Consider the following 27,929-nt stretch of genomic DNA (forward strand, 5'->3'; position numbering starts at 1 on the left):
CACCTAAAACTCTTGCATCTTGGAACCCAAGGACTGTCATGAAGATTGTATTGTTTTCAGGGTTGCCACGGTTGATTTTTAACATATTACCATTGCCCAAATGTCCGTGCTACACAGCAGTTTTTGGTGCTAAAGTTCTTCTTTGAAAAAAAGTTCTATGTGATAAATTCTTTAACATATAGAATCAGGAATCGTGTTTGGCAAGCTCTGTTGCTCCTTATTAAGCTGTGTGAGGTTTTTACTCTACCTTTAGCTCAAATTTATTTGGGCCTTTCTTGTTTTTATTTTATTCTTTCAGTATCATTTTCATCAAGTTCTCTTTTTATCCGTCTAAAACTCTTGCACCTTGGAACCCAAGAAATGTCATTAAGATTGTGTTGTTTTCAGGGTTGCCACCACGGTTCATTTTTAAAGTATTACAATTGCCCAAATTTGTGTGCTACACAGCTATTTTCAGTGCTAAAGTTCTATGTGTTAAATTCTTTGACACCTAAAATCAGGAATCGTGTTTGTCTGGCTCTGTTGCTCCTTATTAAACTGTGTGAGGTATTTATATTACTTTTAGCTCAATTTTGTTTTGGCTTTTCTTGTTTTTATTTTAATCTTTCAATATCATTTTCATCACGTTCTCTTTTTATCTGTCTAAAACTCTTGTACCTTCGAACCCAAGGACTGTCATGAAGATTGTATTGTTTTCAGGGTTGCCATAACAATTGCCCAAATTTGTGTGCTACCCAGCTATTTTCGGTGCTAAAATCAAAATTTCACTGTAATAATGGTAAAATAGTGCTAGAATAGCATTTTTGTGCTACAGTGCGGCATATAGCGGAAAAGTGCTAAAATAGCTAAACGCCCTGCTTTTTATTTCGCTCTAGATGGATGGCCAAAAAGGGATATATTTGGAAATCTGTTATTCCTCATCTACAAGACGAGTCCGAGCCACCTCTACCTTTCTCTGATTATTGCCTTAGAAAGTGGATAGAATCATTTTGTTTTTCGTACAGTATACTATGCGAAATATGGTCAGTCATACGACTTCTCAAAATAATATGTAGATAATTCCTCTGGAAAATATCTAATATCCTCCACCGTCTTCCGCAAAAAAAAAACATTAAACTTAGATTTAAAAAATTAAATTATATCTAAATTTTTCCTTGAACGTATAAGAAGCCCCTGGGACCCTAGGAATGCCTCAGGAATCCCAGAATCGCTTTCCCCGGGATAATTAGAAATCCTAGTCATTTGCAAATTGAAAAGAGCTCGTCCATATTTTTAAAAGTCGAATTCTAACTAACGGATTTGTAAAATTTCATATCTCTTTGACTTTACTTAATGAGAAACATTAAAAGAAAAGCTAATGAAAAAGTTGGGAAGATCTGGAGGTAAATGGACTATGTATGCATCAATTAATACTCTTTATCTCGACAAATCACATATATCAACAAATATGTGCATTTTACAGCTTACGATGGTTTTTGTCTCGATCGTTGACGAATAAAGAAACCCTAGGTGCAAGGCCGTACCAAGGGGAAGGGGGGTTTAGAAGTTTTGACCCCCCCCCTCCCCTGAAATGTTTGTATGACTCGTAAAAACGTAACAAAAATGGATATAAACAAATTTTTAATGCGTATTTGAGGGTTTTTTTGTGTAACCCTGAACAGTAGCATCTGAACCCGGAGCATCTGAACAGTAGGTCACAAGTTTGCCGTAATAAGAACACATGTTGTAATTATAAATTATAAACTGCACAAGTCATTATAAACATAATGGCAGCCATATGACTGACCATATTTCGCACATTATACTGTACAAAAAATGATTCTACCTGCTTTCTAAGGCTTTATTATAAATTATAAACTGCATAAGATAATTATAAATTATAAACTGCACAATTATAAACCTCGCAAGTTAGTAAACTGCACTATAATTATATTATATTATAATTATAAACTGCACAAGTTTTCCGACTAAAGTTGTTCCGTTAAAGAATAATTTTTAGCATCTGAATAGTAAGTTACAAGTTTGCCGTAATAAGAAGACAATTTTTGATAAACTAAATCTTGTAACAGAATCTGAGTCAAAAAAGAGCAATTAAAACAAAAATATCCTTGAAAAGTTGATTGGATATTTCTAAATGTACCGCATTTTACTAGGCCCTCTAAATTATACGAAAAAGGGCTGCTGCCCTTATCAATTTTTTTTTAATACTACTTATGGGAAATGCATATTGGAGGAAACATCACCGCTCAAAACTACTATGTATAATAAATAATTATGTTGAATGTTAATGCAATAATGAATTAAAAATAATAGTGAAGTTATCATGATAATTAATTTAAAATAATAATAAAGTTGATTTAAAATTATAAAATTGCTCGGTTATAATTAGGATTCTTGTATGTCTATTCTTCTAGATTTAAGTATATAAAGCTTTTTTTATTATTTTCCAAAGTCGTAGAAAAACTCGTAGAAAAAAAGAATAACCCACTGAAAATATAGTTAATCTGTTTCGAAAGAATACCTACGGAGCAACTCCACACGTACATCAGAATTAAACTGGTTGAAATTACCATTATCCTTAATATCTTTACTAAGTTTGCCCCAAAGCTTGGAATCTCTATAAACAAGAGAAAAAGAAGACCTACTAGAAGCAAGTCGAGGGATCTCAATATTTCCTCGCATCCGAGTAAAGTGCTGGTGAACATCAGACCTCTCACAAAATATACCTGCAAAACAATCTGGAAGGCACTCATTATGATACTTATATATAAAAATCGAAGTCTAAAAATCACGCAATCCGGCTGCAGGCATTATATTTATTTCACTGTAGACCGACCTCATGGACTCCTGGCTCCCCACAGCACAAAAATACTTGGATAGCGTTATTCTGGATCACACGGATTGGACGAAGTAACGAGAGGAAAGTACCAAGCCATATCGATGAACAATATAAAATGTAAGGGTGAATAAGGGAAAAATATAACAACCGATAAATATTTAGGGGAAAAATATGTTTTAATTTACGCATCATATCTAGGTTACGCTACAGTATTTTAGAAATCAACTTCACATGATCCTTAAATGATTAAATATATAAAAAACAATTTTTCTTAAATAAAAGTAAGGAGCAACATTAAAACTTAAAACGAACAGAAATTACTCCGTATATGAAAGGGGCTTTTCCTCCTCAATGCCCCGCTCTTTACGCTAAAGTTTAACTCTTTCTCTTAACTCTATTTTTTAAAACAGTAAGAAACTTTAGCGGAAAGAACGGGGCATTGAGGAGGAAAAGCCCCTTTCATATACGGAGTAATTTCTGTTCGTTTTAAGTTTTAATATTGCTCCTTACTTTCATTTAAAAAACTTGTTTTTTATTTAATTTTTGGACGTTTTTGAATTAATGCATGTTTTGATCTTGGCTCTCCGCATATAAATAATTAAAACGAAATTTGCATATTAATTAATTGCAATTAATCGGAAGATTTTGAGAAAAAAGCAGTAAAGGAGGAGGCCTAGTTGCCTCCAATTTTTTGATTACTTAAAAAGACAACTAGAACTTCTAATTTCTTACGAACGTTTTCATTGGTAGATAATATACGTAACTTACGTATTAAGTTACGTAACGAACTTCTATATTCGTATGTTTTTATTGCGTATATGAGTGGTTCACCCCTAGTCGATACCTCGCTCTTTACACTAAAGCTTAAATTTTGTCCCAATTCCTTAAGAATGACCTCTGAATCACAAAGGCGGTAGAATAAATAGTTGAAATTACTAAAAATACTTTAGCGTAAAAAGTGAGGTATTAGGAGGAGGCAAACCCTCATACGTGTAATAATTTTTGTCCGTTTTAAGTTTTAATGCTGCTCCTCACTTTCAGTAGGAAAAACTTTTCATATTTATTTTTTTATTATTTTTTCAAATAATGCTAGAAAATCCTGCGCCCCCTTCATTGAAATTCTCTTCCCCCATGAGAAGTTCCTCCATGGAAATATCCTCCCACGTGAACCCCCCACTCAACTCTTCCCCCTAAACCAAAAACATCCCCCTGAAAACGTCTGTACACTTCCCAGTAACCATTACCATATGTAAACACAGGTACAGGTCAAAGTTTGTAACTTGCAGCCCCTCCCATGGGGACTGCGAGGGAGTAAGTCGTCCCCAAAAGACATAGTTATTAGGTTTTTCGACTATGGTGAATAAAATTGCTATCTCAGAATTTTGATCTGGTGACTTTTGGGAAAAAATGAGCGTGGGAGGGGGCCTGGGTTGCCGTCAATTTTTTGGTCACTTAAAATGGGCATTATAACTTTTAGTTTCCGTTAAAATGAGCCCTCTCGCGACATTTTTGGACCAATCAGTCGATACGATCACCCCTGGAAAAAAAACAACAAACAAAAAAGCAAATAAACACGCATCCGTGATCTGTCTTCTGGCAAAAAATGCGAAATTCCATATATTTGTAGATAGGAGCTTGAAACTTCTACAACAAGGTTCTCTGATACGCTGAATCTGATGATGTTATTTTTGCTAAGGTTGTATGACTTTTAGGGGGTGTTTCCCCCTATTTTCTAAAATGAGGCAAATTTTCTCAGGCTCGTAACTTTTGATGGGTAAGACTAATCTTGATGAAACTTGTACATTTAAAATCAGCATTAAAATGCAATTCTTTTGATTTAACTATTGGTATCAAAATTCCATTTTTTAGAGTTTCGGTTACTATTGAGTCGGGTTGCTCCTTACTACAGTTCGTTACCACGAACTGTTTGATAGGGTTTCATCAAAATAAAGAATTAGATATATTTCTAGGATTTACCAGTGATGGCATTGACAATATGTGATCGAAATATCTAGTCCCTGTTTTCAATATCTAATTAAATGGACTTGTCTCCATTTGGATGTTTATTTGTTCGTCGAAAATATTTCCGCTTAATAAATGTAATTAATTAATCACATGAATTAATTCATTTAGTTGTATTATAATTAGTCGCAACTAAAATTAGTTATAACTAAAATTAAGGTTGCGGTTCTAGTGTTCCATAAAGTTCAAGTGTAGTTATTTTATTTTAGCTTCTTTCATGATTCAACAATAGGGGGAAAAAGAGACTAATGTTTCAAGTGACGATAACACTAGACACTAGATGGCTGATAAAAGTTCCTTTTTGCCGTTATTACTACTTTCTACGGGAGTTTCGAATAGGCCTATGTAATTTATATATTTTTTTTTAACGCTTAGAGTCAGTGATATATCGTATGGATTTTAGTTAGTAAATCTTTAAAGTTGTTTACAAAATAGTGTTTTTGGACTTTGAAAATTAAGTTGGAATTACTTAGTAGGTCTTCTTACTGTAGTTTTGTAAGCTGGATTCAAAACTAGATCTATGTTGCATGGGCAACGTGAGCTGTTGCGGCAACCTTTGTTCGGCTTCGCCAATTAAAGTGTTGCGAGAGCAACACTTTGGGTTTGGTTCCTCGCTTCGATTAAACGCTGAAGTTGTTAATCTGTAAGGATCTTAAGATAAATACTAGGTACACCAACTCGTAAGAGTTGCAAACCCTTCATTGCTGAAAATGATTGTAGCCTAACAGCCGATTATTACTTACAAGCCCCCTACATGTCTTACCACTGGAACCAAATTCATCTTACCATCAAATATACCGGAAACAAATAATAGGTACACCAACTAGCAAAAGTTGCGAACCCCTCATTGCCGAAGTTGATTATGAGATAACAGCCGACTGTTGCTCAAAACTCCCCTATATGTCTCACAATTGGTATCGGCCTATTTTTGGTTTCAGTGTGTACATTACTACTGAAGTTGTCAACCCCTTTAAACTTTCAAACTGATATATCTCATGGAGGAATTTTCTACCGAAAAATAAATGACATATACTTTGATCAGCTCATCAAGAGCTATCGACTGCCGTCGAAAAAAAAAACCTCTCTGTCTTAGTTCAAAAGTTGACTTTTTTGCCGTAGACCTAGTTTCTAACGTCATTACTTGAAAAGGATCAAAGGATAAACTCTAATTTCTTTAGCAATGAGAGAACTTTTAAAGTTTAAGAGGCACATCTGATACCATTTTTCTACCGCAATCCCAAGTGCAAAAAAAACAAACAACGAATAATAAACTCAGCTGAAATCACGAACATAAATGGGCAGAAACAATAGATTTTTGGCCCCAGGCAAGAGATCTACGAAGCTTTCCAAAATGTAAAGTCATATTCATCAATTCGGCCTAAGGTCCACACTTTCCGTAAAAACTGCAGAGGTTAGACCATTACCACTTTCTTGGAATAAACTGAAATCGGGGTGCTAGGAACAAAAAAAAACAAAACAAAAAAAAAAAAAACAAAAAAAAAAACAAAGTATTGCTCTCGCAAGACAATTAAACATTTTTGTAAGACTCGTAGTTTATGTACCCTCGTTTTCAGAACTTTTTTGGTTGAATTTTTGGTTTTTGGACAACATGATCAGTTATTCAGAACGACTGACAATTATTTGAATTATCCTATCAAATAATAAAACTATATACGGTAGACAGATTAAAGAAGCATTTGGTTAACGGTTCTTGACCATGAAAAATCGATTCGTTATATAAGAACTTCTTTTTTTGTACATTTTGGCCATGTTTTGGGCAAAGTTGAATGTTTGTAACCCAGAATGCCTGAAACCAACACTTTGTTGTGGCCCGATCCCTTTTGCTACTTAGAAAGGGCACTAGATACTTTTATTTTCTTTCTGCTATTCCAAGCACACTGATTTGATGGTCATAGTAGGTTCCACGAAACTGGGCTGCCCAAAAGCCACCTTAATTCTGCTAATTTTAGCAATCATTTTTTAGACCATCGCTTGCATACAAGGAAGCCCTGGATCTATCCAAAGAATATCCTCGCCTCCATATCTACTTCCATGTCCCTTCTTTCTTTTTCCAAGATAACGGTCTTATACCAAGCTATTTCGTACCAAAATATTTCTGTGTGTGAGTATTATTAACACAATAATTTACAATAAATTGTTTCTCATTTTACATGATACCGTCGTCAGTCACCAATTCACCCTTCCTTCTTTTTTCCTTCTTTTTCAAAGATTTTGAAATAATAAAAGTTTGAGGAAAAAAGGAATCTACTTACTTTCAGAATAAAATTTAAGTGAACCAAAGCATTGTATAGCCGGGCTCGAATCTGCCGTTTTTTTTTTTTTGTTTTTTTTTTTTTTGGTGATAGAAATATGTCGATATTGTTCATAAGCATTGGTCCAAATATCCCCACCCTGTGTATGGGCTTGGCCATTGGCCTTGTGGTAAAAACAGTAAAAAAAAAACAACGAATTATTTGAAACTTGTTGGTCCTTCAGAATGCGGAATAGAATATTCCAGATTAGGCATTGTCAAGTAGGCTTGAGTTCCTCTTAGAATTTTATGGTAGGTGAATTAGGTTAAATTATACTGTAGGTAGTTTATATAAGTTTAAATTTTACGTTAGGTAAGTCAGGTAAGTTTAAACTTTAAGTTGGATAAGTTTATGTTAGATTAAGGAAAAGTCAGTTCCCAACAAACTACAACTTTTGGATGTGTAATTACAAATCATTAATTTAAAATAGGGAACTTTCCCTAGAAATTGTCTCATTTTTGATCAGAACTTGAATATCCATCTACCTTCTACGTTTCAATTTTTGAATATTTTGCTTCTGATGAATGTGAGGATTTTAGACGGTGATTGTAGCGATTCCACGGATTTTTACGTTAGGGTGTAGTTTAAAATGCAAAACCACTTAGTATACAAAATTACGCACCTAGTGTGAAAGCTGCTTTATTAGAAATTATGGATACACTTAAAACACTCCAAAATTTTAACAAGTGTGAAACCATTAGCTCCTGTAAAACCTTTAGTATAGCGATCGTAAATTCTGTCGGTCGGTCTGTCTGTCTGTCCTGGTTTTGCTAGTTTAGGCACTTCCAGATAAGCTAGGACAATGATATTTGGCAGGCGTATCAGGGACAATACCAGATTCAAATAAAATAGTCTTTTCCTCGATTCGACCATCTGGAGGGGGGAGTGGGGGGACGGTTAATTCGGAAAAATCAGAAAAAATGAGGTATTTTTCACTTACGAACGATCGGACCTTAATGAAATTTGATATTTAGAAGGATATGGGGTCTCAGAGCTATTATCTTAAATCCCGACCGGATGCGGTGACATTGGGGGAGTTGGGAGTTGGAGGGAGAAACCTAAAATCTTGGAAAACGCTTTGCGTGGAGGGATTGGGATGAAACTTGGTGGAAAAACTAGGCACAAGTCCTAGATACGTGATTGACATAACTGGAACGGATCCACTCTCTTTGGGGGAGTTAGGGGGAGGGTTAATTCTGGAAAATTAGAAAAAAATGACGTATTTATAACTTACGAAGGAGTGATTAGATCTTAATGAAATTTCATATTTAGAAGGACCTCGTAACTCAGATCTCTAATTTTAACTCTCGACTGGATCCAGTGTCTTTGGTGGAAGTTGAGGGAGAGGGACCGGAAATCTTGGAAAACGCTTAGAGCGGAGAGATTAGGATGAAACTTGGTGGGAAGCATAAGCACAAGTCTAAGATACGTGACTGACACAACCGGACCGGATACCCTCTCTTTGCGTGATTTTTTTCTTGGGGGGGGGGGGTAACTGAGAAAAATTAGAAAATATAAGGCATTTGTAACTTACGAACGGGTGATAAGATCTTAATGAAATTTGACATTTGGAAGGATCTTGTGCTACAGAGCTCTTATTTTTAATCACCACCAGATTTGGTGACGTTGGGGGGGGGGGGGGGGGAACTGGAAATCTTGGAAAACGTGAAAATTGAGGTTTCTTTATCTTACGAATGGGTGATCGGATCTTAATGAAACTTGATATATAAAAAGTTCTTATTTCTCAAATGCTCTATTTTCAGCCAGGGACATAGGAGGTTGGAGGGAGAAACAGAAATCTTGGAAAACACTTAGAGTAGAGAGATCGGGATGAAACTTGATGGGAAGAATAGGTACAAGTTCTAGATGCGTGATTGACATAATTGGAACGGATCCGCTCTGTTTGGGGGAGTTGGGGGGGTGTTAATTCGGAAAAATTAGAAAAATTGAGGTACTTTTAACTTAAGAACGGGTGACCAGATCTTAATGAAATTTAATATTTAGAAAGAACTCTGAATGTCACTTTAGAAAGGTGACATTAGGGGGAGTTGGAGGGGGAAACTAGAAATCTTGGAAAAAGCTTAGAGTGGAGAGATTGGGATGAAACTTGGTGGGTAGAATAAGCAAATTTCGTAGATACGTGATTGACTGGATCCGCTCTCTTTGGAGGAGTTAGGGGGAGGGGGTCCAGTGCTTTGGCGAGTTTGGTGCTTCTTGATGTCCGGGGACGATGAAAATTGGTAGGCGTGTCAGGGACCTGCACAAATTGACTTGATAAAGTTGGTTTCCCCGATTTGACCTTCTTGGGGGTTGAAAGGAGAGGAAAATTTAGAAAAAATGAGGTATTTTTAACTTACGAGTGGGTTATCGGATCTTAATGAATTAAATAAAAAAACTAGTTTCTGTAACTAAAAGTAAGGAGTGACATTAAAACTTAAAACGAACAGAAATTACTCCGTATATGAAAGGGGCTCTTCCCTCCTCAACGCCCCGCTCTTTACGCTAAAGTTTGACTCTTTGTCTCAACTCTACTTTTCAAAACAGTAAAACACTTTAGCGTAAAGAGCGGGGCATGGAGGAGGGAACAGCCTCTTTCATATACGGAGTAATTTCTGTTCATTTTAAGTTTTAATGTCGCTCCTTACTTTCAGTTAAAAAAAAACTAGTTTTTTTTTATTTAATTTCTGAAAATTTTTGAATTAATGCATGTTTTGATTTTGGCTCTCCGCACATGAATAATTAAAACGAAATTTGCACATTAATTTTGATCGGACGATTTCGATAAAAAGGAGTTGGGGAGTAGGCCTAGTTACCCTCCAACTTTTTGGTTACTTAAAAAGGCAACTAGAACTTTTAATTTTACGAACGCAATTATTAATAGAAATTTACGTAACTTACGAAAATAACTTGCGTAACGAACTTCTAAATTCGTATGTTTTTATTATCATATATGCGGGGGTTCGCCCTCTCGTCAATACCTAGCTCTTTACACTAAAGTTTAAATTTTGTCCCAGTTCCTGAAGAATGACCCCTGAATCACAAAAGCCGTAGAATAAATAGTTGAAATTAATAAAATTTCTTTAGCGTAAAGAGCAAGGTATTAGGGGGAGGTGAACCCCTCATATGCGTAATAATTTCTGTTCGTTTTAAGTTTTAATGCTGCTCCTTACTTTCAGTTGAAGAAACTTTTACATATTTTTTTTTAATTGCTCTTTTAAAAAATGCTAAAATCCCTGCGCCCCCTCCATGGAAATTCTCTTCCCCCTTCAAAAATTCCTCCATGGAAAGTTCTCCCGAATAACCCCCTCCCCTCATTTCCTCCCCCCCCCCCAAACTGGAATCCCCTTGAAAGTGTCTTTGCACTTCCCAATAACCATTACAATGTGTTAACGCTGGTCAAAGTTTATAACTTGCAGCCCCTCCCACGGGAGTTGTGGGGGAGTAAGTCGTCCCCAAAGACATAGTTTGATTGGGTTACTTTGGTGAAAAAATCAGCGTGGGAGGGGGCCTAGGTGCCCTCCAATTTTTTTGGTCGCTTAAAAAGGGCATTATAACTTTTAATTTTCGTTAGAATGAGTCCTCTGGCGACATTCTAGGACTCGCGACACTTGGTCGATATGATCACCCCTGGAGAAAAAAGAACAAAAATAAAAATACAATAAAATAAAAATAAACATGCACCCGTGATCTGTCTTGTGGCAAAAAAAATATATATTTGTTTAGATAGGAGCTTGAAACTCGTACATCATGGTTCTCTGATAAGGTGAATCTGATGGTGTGATTTTCGTTAAGATTCTACGACTTTTAAGGGGTGTTTCTCCCTATTTTCTAAAATTAGGCAAATTTTCTCAGACTCGTAACTTTTGATGGTTAAGATTAAAATTGATGTAACTTATATATTTAAAATCAGCATTAAAATGCGATTCTTTTGATGTAACTATTGGTATCAAAATTCCGTTTTTAGAGTTTCGGCTACTATTGAGCCGGGTCGCTCCTTACTACAGTTCGTTACCACGGACTGTTTGATATGATATTTAGAAGGACCTTGTGTCTCGGAGCTCTTATTTTAAATCCCGACCGGTATTAAACCTCTGATATTCCTTTTAGATCAATCTATTGATTCTTAGAAGTTTGCTAGAGCTTATCCCGTATGAGGTCTTGGCTCTTCCGACCTCTTCACAAGTGCCATATGAGTTCTTGGCTCTTTTTTTTCTTTTTTTTTATGAAGGTTTGCTCGTATTTTTGCGCTTTAAGCAAAGCCATATTCTAGAGTTTATTTTGGAGGGTTGACTGCTGGACGGCTGCCAGGACATTAAAAAAGAAAACAAAAATAGTCTGGGAACATCTGTAGTACAGGTGCAAAAAGAAACTGGGTCATTTTTACATTAGAGGGATAATCTTCTTTATTTGCTACCTTTTTCGGTCGCCAGCACGGTGATTGGTTATTGGGCACGAGCTTCGTGAGGTGATAGAGAATATAATCACCCCTTCAACCCAAACCACTTCTGTAACAGGCTTTATTTACTTTTCACTAGTTTTTATAGATTCAGTATGTATGTAAGGCTTGGGCCTACAACTAGATTAAAAGAAGTCCCTCTGTGATCTGATTTGTAGGTGGAGGAAGAAGAGATGGGGTTTTCAGAATCTTATCTTCGGCACATAGACCGGAGGGGGTTGTCGTATTTAACATAAAGTTCTGAAGAAACGTGTTTTTTGTCCTACCTAATTTGTAGGTGGAGGAAGAAGAGACGGGGTTTTCATAATCTTATCTTCGGCACATAGACCGGAGGGGGTTGTCGTATTTAACGTAAAGTTCTGAAGAAGTGAGTTTTTTATCCTACTTTTAACTTTCCTGGTGCCCAGACACAATTTAACCTCAGTGGGACGAGGGAAGAGCTTCCCTGAATTCTTGCCATCTGGACATCTAACTAAAGGAACTTTGGATTTCAACCAATCTTGGCGGGATGTTAGTGTTTGTGTCATAGTTAAGCGTTTTGGTAGCCAAAATCGACTCGTGTGATGTTGGGAAGGAAGTTTGGGCAATAAATGCTTCAGCAAATATGTTCTGCATTTGAAGTGTATGTACCGATCCAAGCCCAATGAAGGGAAAGAGTTCCTAAATTCTTGTCATCATGATACGTACCTAAACCGTATGCAGAATCTATATCAAATTGGGTGGAAACTAAAACTTAGCGGCCTTATTTGTTATATTTCAGGTTCGAAACCCGATCATAACTCTTATTGGAATGAGTAAAGGAGGGCCTATATTATGCCAATGCAACATCTACCAGCACCGCTGTCGGGCTTAAATAGGCTGGCTGCCAATTTATATGTTGCGTATACTAAGGACCTAGACCCTTCTCAACTTCTGTGTGTGTGCGGGGAGGGGGTCCTGAATTCTTTTCATCACCGCGATGTTAACAAGAGATTGTCGAATTTCAGCACTTGATGAGAGGTAACAGTCACTGTCCTTTTTGGGTGTTTTTGGCTAGGTAGAAATATTTTCTTATAAATAACTAGCTGTTGGGATGGCGCTTCGCGCCATCCCAACACCTAGTTGGTGGGGGCGCTTCGCGCCGCCTCCCAAGCCCCCCCCCGCGGGCGTAAGTCGTTACACGCCATTGTAGTTGTGTCCCCGTGTCCCACCTGTGAATATAGATAGATATATGTATATATATATATATATATATATATATATATATATATATATATATATATATATATATATATATATATATATATATATATATATATATATATATATATATATATATTTAACTACGTAAAACTTGCGAATGTACAATATTCTTGGCTGTCCCATTGTCTGTGTATATAAATAGATTGTCAGGTTTACCGACTCTTGAACATGCAACATATAATTGTCCATGGGAAAAACAATCTGTATTCAGATCTATGCCTCATTATTCTAATGATTGCCCTTGAGCTTTGTTGATGGTGGATTGCTAATCGAACATTCCCTGTGTCCCCGTCGTCATTTATATATCACCCTGTGCCCCCCGGCGTCCCCGTTGTTGTTGTTTCCCTGTGCCCCGGTCGTCATTTGTGTCCCGGTGTCCCAGTCTGTAATTTCTCTTTAAGTGTCGCGATCGTCATTTATATTCCCTGTGTCCCGGTCGTCATTTTTGTCCCGGTAGTCATTTGTGTTCCGGTCTGTAATTTCTCTTTGGGTGTCATGGTCGTCATTTATATTCCCTGTGTCCCGGTCGTCATTTGTGTCCCGGTGCTTTGTTGATGGTGATTGCTAATCCAACATTCTTTGTGTCCCACCTGTGAATATATATATATATATATATATATATATATATATATATATATATATATATATATATATATATATATATATATATATATATATATATGTTTTTAACTACGTAAAACTTGCGAATATACAACATTCTTTGCTGTCCCATTGTCTGTGCATATAAATAGATTGTCAGGTTTACCGACTCTTGAACATGCAACATATAATGGTCCATGGGAAAACAATCCTTATTCAGATCTATACCTCATGATTCTAATGATTGCCCTTGAGCTTTGTTGATGGTGATTGCTAATCGACCATTCCCTGTGTCGTCGTCGTCATTTATATATCCCCCTGTCCCCCCGGCGTCCCCGTTGTAGTTGTGTCCCTGTGTCCCGGTCGTCATTTATATTCCCTGTGTCCCGGTCGTCATTTGTGTCCCCGTGTCCCAGTCTGTGATTTCTCTTTGAGTGTCCCGGGCGTCATTTATATTCCTTTTGTCCCGGTGTCCCGGTCGTCATTTATATTCCTTTTGTCCCGGTGTCCCGGTCGTCATTTGTGTCCCGGTGTCCCGGTCAGTATATACATTCCATTTTGAATTGTTTTTTTTTTTAGTTTTTAGTTTTTTACCTTTTTTTAGTTTTTTTTAGTTATACCTCATGATTCTAATGATTGCCCTTGAGCTTTGTTGATGGTGATTGCTAATCGAACATTCCCTGTGTCCCCGTCGTCATTTATATATCCCCCTGTGCCCCCCGGCGTCCCCGTTGTAGTTGTGTCCCTGTGTCCCGCATTTGTGTCCCGGTGCTTTGTTGATGGTGATTGCTAATCGAACATTCCTTGTGTCCCGGTTGCTTTCTCTTTGAGTGTCCCGGTCGTCATTTATATTCCCTATGTGGCGGTGTCCCGGTCGTCATTTGTGTCCCGATGTCCCGGTCTGTAATTTCGTCAGTCGAAAACATGACGTCTGTCAACACACAAACATGACGTCACCCGACAGACCCACACACACACAGACAACTTATCTATCTATCTATCTATATATATAAAAATAAGTTGTCTGTCTGTGTGTCTGTCTGTCTGTCAGGTGACGTCATGTTTCTGTGTTGACTGACGTCATGATTGTCATTTTTGCTATGACGGTGACGTCATTAACGGTATTTAAGGCATTTGTTCCCGGAAAAATGTTTAATTGTAAAATGACTGAAGAACCTACAATGGCAACAGCCGAGGAAGCTGCTCAAAGAGTTTATGCCAAAAAACTTGCTGCTGATAGAGAAAGTAAGAAAAGAAAGCGTTCCGAGGAATCATGCAGCTGATAGAGAAAGTAAGAAAAGAAAGCGTGCCGGGGAATCACAAGAACAGCAAGAAAACAGGCTTGCGGCTAAAGAACGCAAAACCGCGAGGTTAGATGAAAATCCACCTGGACAGCGAGAGTCAAAACATATCAAAACTGAAAATGATAGCGATGATGATTGGGTTTGGGATTTTGACTTGGATAAGGTCATCAATGCCTACCAGATTTAATTTAAAAAAACAAAGGTTCGTCGATATGTACTTCATAGTGACGCTGAAAAATAAAGAAGAAAAAGAAAACTGAAAAAAGAAAAAAGGTAAAAAACTAAAAGAAAAATAAAAAGAAAAAACACTTAAAGAGAAATTACAGACCGGGACACAAATGACGACCGAGACAGAGGGAATATAAATGACGACAGGGAACCTCAAAGAGAAATTACAGACTGGGACACCCGGACACAAATCACGACCGGGACACAGGGAATATAAATGATGACCGGGACACAGGGACACAACTACAACGGGGACGCCGGGGGCACAGGCGGGATATATAAATGACGACCGGGACACAGGGATTGTTCGAATAGAAATTACAGACCGGGACACAAATGACGACCGGGACACCGGGACACAGGGAATATAAATGACGACCGGGACACTCAAAGAGAAATTACAAACTGGGACACCGGGACACAAATGACGACCGGGACACAGGGAATATAAATGACGACCGGGACACAGGGACACATCATTAGAATAATGAGGTATAGATCTGAATACGGATTGTTTTTCCCATGGACAATTATATGTTGCATGTTCAAGAGTCAGTAAACCTGACAATCTATTTATATGCACAGACAATGGGACAGCGAAGAATGTTGTATATTCGCGTGTTTTACGTAGTTAAAAACATATATTTATATCTATCTCTATTCACAGGTGGGACACAGGGACACAACTACAATGGCGCGTAACTAATATGGCGCGTAACGACTTACGCGCGCGGGGGGGCTTGGGGGGGCGCGAACCCCCCCAGGTAGTTTTTATATATATACTAGCTGTTGGGATGGCGCTTCGCGCCACCCCAACACCTAGTTGGTGGGGCGCTTCGCGCCCCCCAAGCCCCCCTGCGCGCGTAAGTCGTTACGTGCCGTATTAGTTACGCGCCATTGTAGTTGTGTCCCTGTGTCCCACCTGTGAATATAGATAGATTCATATATGTGTTTCAAACTACGTAAAACTTGCGAATATACAACATTCTTGGCTTTCCCATTGTCTGTGCATATACAAAGCCTTATGTACATAATAATGACGTCATATGCAAACGCTCTTTTTACAAACAAACAAACATGCATACACACAACTCGTTTTTATATAGATAGATAGATAGATAGATACAATACAAATTAACTGCGTAAAACTTGCGAATATACAACATTCTTCGCTGTCCAATTGTCGCTGCATATAAATAGATTGTCAGGTTTACCGACCCTCGAACATGCAACGTACAATTGTCCATGGGAAAAACAATCAGTATTAAGATCTATACCACATTTTTCTAAAGATTGACCTTGAGCTTTGTTAATGGTGATTGCAAATGCTAATCAAATTGGGAATTGCAATCTTTTAAATTGAAAAGGCAGATCCGTTGGAATCGTGGGAATGCGAGGAATAAGAACAGCCTCACCCTCAAAAGGCCCAGTCAAGATTGTGGCCTCTATTAGGTTTTCCATTGTTTTTTTACGGCAAGTCGCGTGCCTTTGCAAAGCTTTGGTGGGTTGATATTTCTTAAAAGTATTATTGGTACGCCTATTTTTAGTTGTAGCACGTGTGGTGGAAACCCTGAAAGATCCACGGAATTTAAAAATTCAGATGGATAATTAACCGCTTCATTTGGTTCCAAAACTGTGTCGACTGACTTGTAAAGGACTGCCTGGTCTCGAATCCTGGTCAAAACAATATTGTTGATTTCGTGGACGTCTATATTTTTGGGTGCAAGAATCGCTCTTTCACTTAGCCATTTATTATTTTTATAATTGTTTAGAATATTCGGAAACACTTTTTCAATCAATTCATTTTTGGACGTCACTAAATTACAGAAATCAGCAGGTAGTTGTATACGTCCTGAAATTGAGTCAACTGGGAGCTTTCCGTTTCCAATTGCCAGCAATTGATCTGAAAATGTTTGACCAGAGTCATCGTTTTGCAATCGGACACGCATATTTGTAGTTAATTTTAATGTTTTTACGTGTGCCCTTAAATTAGAATTTTTCAGGCAAGCATTCATTTCGTCTGCAGGAGTTGATCTAGGTATTATAGGTAATGTTTGCCTGAAATCTCCCGCAAGCAATATTAATGTGCTGCCAAAGGGTTTCGACTTCCCTCGCAAATCTTTCAAGCATTGATCCAGAGCCTCGAGCGATTTTTTGTGTGCCATTGTGCACTCATCCCAAATAATAAGTTTGCATTGCTGCAATACTTTACCCATCCCAGATGATTCGGAAATATTGCACGTGGGAGTTTCTGTAGAATGCAAATTCAGAGGCAATTTCAAAGCGGAATGAGCAGTTCTTCCACCAGGCAGCAATGTTGCGGCTATTCCGGACGACGCAATTGCCAACGCTATATCATTTTTTGATCGAATTGATGCCAGAATCAGTTTTATCACAAACGTTTTACCAGTACCTCCTGTGCATCCAAAAAGAAAATTTCTCCAACGTTGTTATCGACACAATGCATTATCGTATCATAAATGTCTTTTTGTTCCGATGTTAACTTGGAAATGTTATTTGTACATACGACAATAGATCACTCGTACTGTAACTTTGTTCACGATCCAATTCTACACATGTCGAAACAGCAGCGATACGGTTAGGTGAAGGCATTCCCAAATCCTGAAGAGGTTTGTTTGCCATACGTACGCACAAATCTTCTATAATAACTAAAGTGTAGTTATAAATTTCTGATGTAAAATCAAAAGTCATATCTGACGTCTCTAACTGTTTTCGATGGAGTATATCTTCGGACATTTTTGACTTATATTTTTCCCATAACTCTGTAGGAGCTGATGGAGAGCAAGTTGTTAAAATGATGCCAAACAATGCACGAATTTGACTTGGAGTTGACGTTTCGCACGCGTCATTGATGCAGTTATCCCAGTGTTGGTCATTCTCCAATAAATTCAGATCTTGGCATGCACTACGGTAAGTGTCATGTCGTACCGTTTACAGTTCTCAAATACTCAAAGGATGTCGGACCGGGTACATTCACCAAAAGCAGGCGTAGAAAGAAGCATTCATGTTGATTGGGGTGAACGGTGTAGAGTCTTCCTATCGTGGTATCTTTGAAGATGGTAGGTTGGCCGTCGACTGACTTGCCCTGTTTTCGACGTTCAAATACTTTATTTTTAGTATTCCACGTGTAATACGAAGGCACTTCAGTATACAGCAGTTTTTTCGCAAAAGAATCATTTTTGCAAAGCGAAAAAAAAGCTGTTAATGTTGTATCCGGTGGATTCAGGACTCTTTGTTGCACGTTGGTTTCCGTGAAATAAACACGTTGACCATTCTGTAAATGTACCGCTAAGTGAACAACAGCTGGACTACGTTCATGTATCGGAAATGAAAGAATTCGCCAAACAGCTTCATTACTGCTTATGTATCTTCCAGCCTGATATTCTACGATTTCATCGAAATCTTTGATTTCGGACTGCAAGCCAAAAACTGCCATGTCACTGCCTTTGTTGACGTATTTACATATGTATTTGATTGCCTTTACGGAGTTACAGTATTCAACGTTTATGTGTGCATTAAATGTTTTTGATAATAAAGGGGAATATGGAACAACCCACTGGTTATCTACTTCGATGGTGGTACCGTTACGCTTCTTTATTATTGCTGTTTTACCGCCATCTTCAGTAGATCTTCTTCTATATTGTGGGTAACCATCATTGCCAGTAATTGTGTTGGATACTAAAAGTCGAGGATATTGCTTTGTGCACCTTCCTCTGGCCATGCATGGTGAATTTTCGTTCAGTGCACCGCAAGGTGCATGTATCATATTTTTTACAATAATATGTAACCCCTTATCGACATTTTCATGCCATTCCACTGAGTACATCCAGCATCGCACTGACCCAAACACTTCAAAATTTACTATGTAGTTTATCAATGATTTCAACTTTTGCCGGAAGACACGGGCCGTAATGTCATGTCTATGAACCGCCGATTGTCCTTGAAGTAAAAGCTGCAGTATCTCGTCCCAAGATTGATTACATGTAAATGTAATAAATAAATTTGGACGACCATAGAGACGAACATACGCAATAGCATCTCGGGCATATTCATGCATATGACGGGGACTGCCAGCATATGACGAAGGTAAAATTGTTAATCTTCCAACGTTTGTGGTATTACCGTCATTTATAACTGCATCTCGCAAATGAATGTATTGTTCAGAGCGGAGCTTGGTCTGATTCAGGCGGATATATAGCAAACTTTCTGATTCAATTTTAGCATACATATCAACGACGAATTGGTGAAACAATTGACGGCATTTTAAAATATAATTTTCTTCATCCTGCCGAATCATTAGTCTATAGGAATAATAATGCATTGCACTGCATTTCTTATTCATTTCTTTGTTAGTGGCTGGATTCATCAATTTAATATTAAAGTAATAGCCGTCGGCTCCATCCCAAAAAATGATAGGATATTGTAGGGCATCGTAGCATCGATGAGTTTCAGCAATTCTTAACAACTGAGCGTTTCGCTTATGAAGAATAATATCTCGAGGTAAAAACGGATCACCGACCATAACGATTGCCACTTCGTCAATAGTTGGAGCATTGTATCTACGCACATGTTGGCCAGGAGGCGTTTTGTCAGCGGAAATAACAATTATATGCGTATCAGTAGGCATCACATCGATGGCTGTTTTGAACAGACGCACTAAATTATTATTTTCGTGGAAAAGATGTTGCAATTGGGAAACGATTGTCCTTTCAACGGTGGGAGAAATTTCGCAACGTGCATTCAATTCAGAATTTCTATCACTGATGAAGTACAATTGTAAAAATTTATGATTCTCGCCTGAGAATGGTAGAAGGGACCCTGCTCTATGATAAATTTGCCCTTTTACTTTGAAAGTAGACATAAATTGATCTGGATTTTCGATTTGGGCTCCAAACGACGTCATTTGGAATCATGAGTTATATTTTCTGATTTGTGACAAAAAACGCTTAGATTCTGACGTAGTTCCAGTAAGGAAAGTCTTCAATGGCTCTAATGGTGCAGCCAATAGAGGAAGTTTAACTTTTCCTGAGGCGCAACACATTCCCATTGTTTCACCATTGAATTTCAAGGCCTTGCAATAGGGACAAATTTTAGACATAGTGCCGATTTGAACACATCTACTCAAGCTATAATCATCGACTGGGCTGTACCTGAATGCCAGGCGATAACTTTCAGGTTGCTCTGATTCCTCGGCACTATTTCTTTTCTTACTTTCTCTATCAGCAGCAAGCCTGATTTCTTGCTGTTCTTGTGATTCCTCGGCACGCCTTCTTTTTTCACTTTCTCTTTTAGCAGCAAGTCAGGTTTCATGTTGCTCTGGTTGATCCTCGGCATGCCATCTTTTTTCACTTTCTCTTTTAGCAGCAAGTCTGGTTTCATGTTGCTCTGGTAGTTCCTCGGCACGCCTTCTTTTTTCACTTTCTCTTTTAGCAGCAAGTCTGGTTTCGCATTGCTCTGGTAGTTCCTCGGCACGCTTTCTGTTCTTTCTTTCCGTATCAGCCTCAATCCTGTTTCCTTGCTGTTCTTTTGATTCCTCGGCACGCTTTCTTTTCTTACTTTCTCTATCAGCCTCAAGCATGTTTCCTTGCTGTTCTTTTGATTCCTCGACACGCTTTCTTTTCTTACTTTCTCTATCAGCAGCAAGTTTTTTGGCATAGACTCTTTGAGCATCTTCCTCGGCTGTTGCCATTGTAAGTTCATCAGTCATTTTACAGTTAAACATTAATAGATTTCTACGTGAACGCATGTCTTAAATATCTTTAATGACATCACCGTCATAACAAAAATGACGACAACTAACTTCATGACGTCAGTCAACACACAAACATGACGTCACCCGACAGACAGACCCACACATCCACAGACAACTTATTTTTATATATATAGATAGAAGATATAGATGTCCCGGTGTCCCGGTCGTCATTTGTGTCCCGATGTCCCGGTCTGTAATTTCGTCAGTCGACAAACATGACATCAGTCGACACACAAACATGACGTCACTCGACACACAGACACAGACAACTTATTTTTATATATATAGATATTTGACTCCCTCTTCCGTTGAAATGAATTGGACTCTCTTGAAACAGAATTTTGGCTATCATATTTGAGGAACCATGGGGGTTTGGGGCTAGTTTTAGAAGTAAAATATGCTTTAAAAAAAAATTTCTTCCTATTCCTATTATCCGCAATATAAACAATAAAAAACCAAATCGCCATCGCCACATGATTTACCAAGCCAGCTTTTGTAATACTGACTCAAACCGATTTTGTCATTAAAAATAATAAGAACTTAAAAATATGTTACTTCTTTTTATACAATCGCATATACAGTCGTGTACGACGCAATATACCTGGTCTCGTGTAGCATAATTATGGTTGCATCGACAGCTATCAAACAGTTCGTGGTAACGAACTGCAGTAAGGAGCGACCCGGCTCAATAGCAACCAAAACCAAAAAAATCTGGTTTTGATATCAATAGCTACATCAAAAAAATCGCATTTTAATGCCGATTTTAAATATATAAATTTAATCAAGTTTAGTCTTACCCATCAAAAGTTAGAAGCCTTAACGAAAATCACACCATCAGATTCAGCGTATCAGAGAACCCTATTGTAGAAGTTTCAAGCTCCTATCTACAAAAATGTGGAATTTCGTATTTTTTGCCAGAAGACAAATCACGGGTGCGTGTTTATTTTTTTTTTTTTTTTCAGGGGTCATCGTATCGACCAAGTGATCCTAGAATGTCGCAAGAGGGCTCATTCTAACGGAAATGAAAAGTTCTAGTGCCCTTTTTAAGTGACCAAAAAATTGGAGGGCACCTAGGCTCCCTCCCACGCTCATTTTTTCTCCAAAGTCAACGGGTCAAAATTTTGAAATAGCCATTTTGTTCCACATAGTCAAAAACCATAATAACTATGTCCTTGGGAATGACTTACTCCCCCACAGTCCCTGGGGGAGGGGCTGCAAGTTACAAACTTCGGCCAGTGTTTACATATAATAATGGTTATTGGGAAGTGTAAAGCGTTTTCAGGGGATTTTTTTTGGTTTTCGGGGTGGGGTTGAGGGGAGGGAGCTATGTGGGAGGATCTTTCCTCTGGAGAAATATGTCATGGGGGAACAGAAATTCAATGAAAAGGGCGCAGGGTTTTCTAAAATTACTATAAAAAACAATGAAAAAATAAACATGGAAAAGTTTTTTTTTCAATTGAAAGTAAGGAGTAGCATTGAAATTTAAAACGAACAGAGATTATTACGCATATGAGGGGTTCTAAAAATACTTTAGCATAAAGAGCGAGGTATTTAGGAGGAGATAAATAACTCGCTCTTTATGCTATAGTATTTTTAGTAATTTCAACTATTTATTCTACGGCCTTTCGGATTCAGGGGTCATTCTTAAAGAATTGGGACAAAACTTATGATTTAGTGTAAAGAGCGAGGGATTAACGAGAGTACAAACCCCCCCATGTACATAATACATATTTAAGAATATAAAAGTTTGAATATAAAACATTCGTTAAAAATTAAAATTTATAGTTGCCTTTTAATGTAACCGAAAAATTGCAGGGCAACTAGGCTTTCCCCACTCCTTAATTCTCAAGATTGTCTGATCAAAACTAAGAGAAAGCCATTTAGCCAAAAAGGAATTAATATGCAAATTTCATTATAATAATTTATATGTTGAGAGCCAAAATCGAACATGCATTAATTCAAACGTTCAAAAATTTCATAAAAAAACTAGTTTGTTTTTAACTGAAAGTAAGGAGCGACATTAAAACTTAAAACGAACAGAAATTACTCCTTATATGAAATGGGTTGTCCCCTCCGCAATCCCTCGCTCTTTACGGTAAAGTTTGACTCTTTGCCACAATTCTAATTTTTAAAACAATTAAAAACTTTTGCGTAAAGAGCAAGGGATTGCGGAGGGGACAACCCATCTCATATACGGAGTAATTTCTCTTCGTCTTAGGTTTTAATGTCGCTCCTTACTTTCAGTTAAAAAAACTAGTTTTTTTTATGTAATAACCTAGTAAAGAACAAACCACTGCCCATATTAACCCAAAATTTGAAAATGCATTTAAAAAAAACTGTTTAGTGAGAAAAAACCAGAGTTTGTAGCTGATTCAAAAATGTTAATTATTATTCAAAAAGCCTTTCAAAAAGTATTTTATTAGTTAAGAAAATCTTCAAAAGAATTTTATAATTATTATTCAAAAAGTCTTAGTAGTAAAAATTCGTTACAAAAACGCATGAATGAGAATTTCAAGAAATACCCGGAAACTCGTCGAAAATGACATCATTTTCATCATGACATTTTCATGTCATGACATTGATGTCATTTTCATGACATCAGGTCGAAACATAAAGCACACCATTGGAACTATAATTGCCAAAATTCCCTCACTTATAGCCCCCGCCGTCAACAACAAGGAAAAATTATTTTTTGCATGGGTAGCACTGATGGCTCATCTTTTTTTGCCTTTTTGTCTTCACTACTAGGGGGGGGGGGCACCAGAACATTATAGAGAGCTGTTCAAGGGGTAATTTGAAAGGGAATTGCTATATTTATGTGCTTTTCAAGTACAAAAATATAATGTTCAAAATAAAACGCAATTTTTGACAAAAACTACATCTTAATGTTTCGGGTATGATGTCAGATCATGGATAAGGCGTAAACAAAGAGTAAATGAGAGATTACTTTCCTATAATTCCGTGGTACGAAGCACGATTAATTTCATTATTTTCTGTCAGCTTTGTAAGTCAGTCGCATAATTCCTTAAGCCTAGGTCAGAAAGGATATACAGTAGCCCAGCTTTTTAAGAACCTAATTTGTTGCTCTGTGAACCATTAAGCTCTAAAAACAACAACTAATTGCTGTCGCGAAATTTAAGTTCGCTGTTTTTCCTCAATACAATAGATACACATTATTCCTTTGTCATTTTTATGTCAGAAACCCCCCCCCCCCTAACTTCTTAGCTTCTGTTCCTTCCTCATACTTCTACTTCCTAATAAAGAAAAGATGTTTTTTTAACATGGAGCTTTCAAATAGATTATTTTCCTCGCTAAGCATAGAAAAGATGAATAACCATCAAGCCACTTCCTAGGCCTAAACTTCACCAATCCTGTCGTCCTTGAGCACGCTTCTCTTAGAAGTTTTCCTGCATTACAACTTTACTTTTGTGCAAGTTTTCCAATAAAGCTGGAAAATTGGATCATTCAGAAATGAATAATGAATTTATAGACAGGTGCCACTTCAGATGAGGGGATGACACTGAACTCTCTTGGAATTAAGCGGTTGGATTACGCCTATTTTATTTTTAATTCAGTTTATTTTATGGATAGACTAGAAAAGAAGCGTTTGTTTGAGGAAAAGATTCGAGGTGTTTTGTATATTTTGTTTTAAAAGGAATAAGTTTTTTATTTCTTTTTCTGTGTTGTGAGTTATCTGATTAAAATATGGTTTCTTGGAGGTTCATGTTATTTGTCAAAGTCAAAATGGTATTATCTCCTAACTTTAGGTTTGATTATAGTTTTGGAATAATAATTTTTGATTTTTTTTTTGTGTTGTTAGTTATCTGATTAAAATAAATTCTCTGAAGTGAGGGTTGACAAGGTTTGATGGTGGTGCTACCTGACTGAATTTCCGCGTAAATTCTGCCCTGTAGCTAGGCATATGTGCATAGTATTAATGGTTGGAAACAAAATGTTGAATGTATTTTAGATTTGTAGTAAATGTTGCATGTGTTCCAATAAGCTTCCTTTTCAGCAAAGGGTTAATTATATCGAAGTATTAAAAGATGGGCTGAGCTAAGCAGGACTTCGAAGAGATTTTTATGTAATACACTTTGATAGTAGCATTAGACAGCTGCTTAGGTAGTCTCATAAATATTTTCTATTATGGAAACAGGTTTTATATAAATACATTCTGCTCAAGGAGTTTTTAAGCATACAAATTTATACACAAAAAAAAATGCTTCTTCCCCTACATCCAGATGATAAAAGGGTAGGCTCGTAAAGTCCTTCCCTTTTCGTCATATAGTATTTATCCAACATCACGTTATTGCCAGAATAGTCATATCGCTATGCCAACAATCTTTATGCAACACGAATCTTACAAATAAAACCAGTAGACAAGCTAAAATAAAACATATTTCATTATGACAGCGATAAGTATAGCTCAGGGGGTAGAAGGGGGGGGGGGTATATTCAAATTTTTCATGTAAGCAGCTGGAATCTAAGTTATCTCTTTCCTTTTTTTTATTGGATTAAAATTTCAGACAGAAGGCTTTTAAAGAAGGCGAGGACACTTCCGTACGTTTTCTTAGACTTACAGCGTGATTGAAATTGGCAGGTCATTTTGAAATCTTAATGTCTTCACACCTGGATGACCCCATGTATGACCCTCGCGTGTATGAACACACTGTATGACCCCCGCGACTAAGCTGTATCTACAAGTCAATAACTCAATGCACAAAGTTAGGTTTTTTTCGCAGTCTATGTAACTATTTAAATGGTTCAGTAAAACTTCAGTTTCCACAGGAAGAGAAAATAGGAAGAGAGTCTGTTTATAAAAGCGAAGTTAGAAATCGACTGAACTAAAGTCTGTTCATGCTTTGACACTTGCTGTGGAGAAAGCTGAAGATCTTCCTTGAAGAAGAGTTAATTCAGGGGATCGCTGTAGAAGCTATTAAAGCTTAAAATTAATATTCCGTAAGTTAAGATGAAAGATTTCCATGGTCTTTGACTTCCTGCCAGACTCTTAGGGAAATTACTTTCATTTTATGACAATCAAGCTCCTTTTAATAGCTTTCTGGGAATAATATATGGCACTAACTGAATATTTAAGGAAGATTTTCTATTTCCAGCCAAATGTAACTGGAAAATTATCCACTTTTCTCTAAGCCAAATTTAAATTTCCTGGCTCGTCGGCAGTATTTTTTGGGGGAGGGGGATGACTTAGAAATTTCCACAAATAGGCAAACTGTATCAACATATTGAATGGATCATAAAATACCCCCCTTCCCTTCTAATACCTTGTGTACATAGCCGGTCTTCTCAAGCAGGCTTTTTCTTAATAGCTTCCTAGGAATTGTACTAGGTGCTAATAAGATACACAAGTGAAATTTTGCATTTTTCAGTTCTTATCTAAATTCTTCTGTCCTCTCCTGGCACTTTCTAGGGCTATAATGAAAGAAAGGTTGAGATGGCTAGGCCACATTCTGCAGATGAAGGATGACAGATTTCCGAAGATTGCCCTTTTTGGCCAACCGTCTGGGGCTAAATGGAAAGCATGTCATCCTCGTCTTGGGTGGGAGGATATCATAAATAAAGATTTAAAGGAAATGGGAACTTCCTGGGAGGGTGTAAAGAGAGAGGCCTTGAATAGATTGGTTAGAGGAGGAGCGTGCGTAGCTCTGTTGGCCTCAGGCAGATTGGTGCTGCAGTGAGTTATTGGCAGTAGTAGTAGTCTCCTGGCATATTTATCTGGTAGAGGGGATTTGCTTCAAAAGTATTAAACACTACAGAGCACACACCGCGCACCATAAATCATATAGGAACTCTGCTAAAGTATGTAAGAAAATAGATAGTATCTAAAGGGTATGCACTTCTCTTCCCCCCTTTACCCCTGGTTCTATCCCCGGCTCTCCTACTGAGCTGCATTTACCGAAATGGGAGATGGCAGGTCTTCTCATGATTAAGCTGTAATTTCGATACGCTTTTATATCACTGAGTGTGTTTTGTTTAACTTTTAACGAATATTTTTAAGTTCTAATCCTGCTGTTTACCTGGACTAGAAGAAAAATTAACTTTTGGAACGCTCTAAATGATAAATGCTTTTTTTTTGCTCACTGGACTTCTCAGGCCTTTCGTCTCCCTTCTTTTCTTGGTAGAATTGAAAATTTCTTTGCATTTTTGGTCAACATGATACTATATGACACTTGGCAACCACATTTTTTTTTACACATATTCTTTTATCATTGTAGCCCATAATTACCATGCAGTCCTCGGAAAGAAAACAGTTTTTGCCAACGAGCGAAATAAGGCATGTCTGAGGAGCTTGGCGTTCGACGAACACACTACTTTTGGTTATTATCTAACGTCTTGAAAACGTTATCAATTTCATAAAAAAGCAAAAATCTGCCATATGACTTCAGCTGTTAATATTTGGTAATTGGTAATTTATTTCTGGTAAATAATAGTAATTTTATTTTTTGAAGAACAGGAAAGTCATGGGGTGATTTGTTGTTTGGTCGTTTTGAACCAGGGTAGAGGATTGCCTTGTTTATATATTTGACCAAAATTGTATTACGATATCATTATAGGACTTGAAAGAGGAAATCTTGGAAATAACGGTCAGTCAGTTGGTTGCAGAAAACCCACAGCCAAGTGTCAGACTCCTTCAAGAGTGGGTATGTGTCTTGATAGCGCTTAGTAAGCCTCATCTTGAAGAAAAACTTTGGAATGCTGAACGCCAGGTATTTTTAATTATAGGTCGTTAAGCTATAACACTAACCTCGATTTTTGCTTGAAGATAAATCTGGCGGGGTGTTTAGTGTTTTTTGAAGAATTGACTGATCTGCTTAAAATATATTTTTACTGCTAGCTACATCCTCCCCCTAGCTTGGGTGGGATTGAATTATTTCTAGTCCTTACTTTCGATCAATTGAGGAGGAAAAAGCACTCGACCATCTTAAAGAAGATATATTGACGACCTCTCGCACCAAAAAGCCTCTAACTTGGAAAGATAAACCCTGAAAAACTGATTCTGCGGGAAAGCTTGGCCCTGGAGAAGTTGGCTCTCGTCGAGAATTTGCTCCCGAAAGACAAACTTTTGTAAATGGGTTGACACCTGCTAACCCCCTAAGAACTGATCATATGGAAGTGATGCTGCCGCCAAATCACC

At 37.4% G+C, this 27,929-nt stretch overlaps 1 protein-coding gene across 1 annotated transcript in view; it reads left to right on the top strand.

The window, feature by feature from the left end:
- Positions 1–27,929, top strand: part of LOC136028758 (probable methyltransferase TARBP1) — a 169,848-nt gene that overhangs the window by 26,740 nt on the left and 115,179 nt on the right. Inside the window, exon 4 of the mRNA XM_065706642.1 lies at positions 27,349–27,501. Coding sequence (XP_065562714.1) covers positions 27,349–27,501 — 153 coding nt within the window. The remainder of the gene's footprint in view (positions 1–27,348; positions 27,502–27,929) is intronic.

Source organism: Artemia franciscana, chromosome 7 (assembly GCF_032884065.1).
Source record: "Artemia franciscana chromosome 7, ASM3288406v1, whole genome shotgun sequence".
Taxonomy (NCBI): domain Eukaryota; kingdom Metazoa; phylum Arthropoda; class Branchiopoda; order Anostraca; family Artemiidae; genus Artemia; species Artemia franciscana.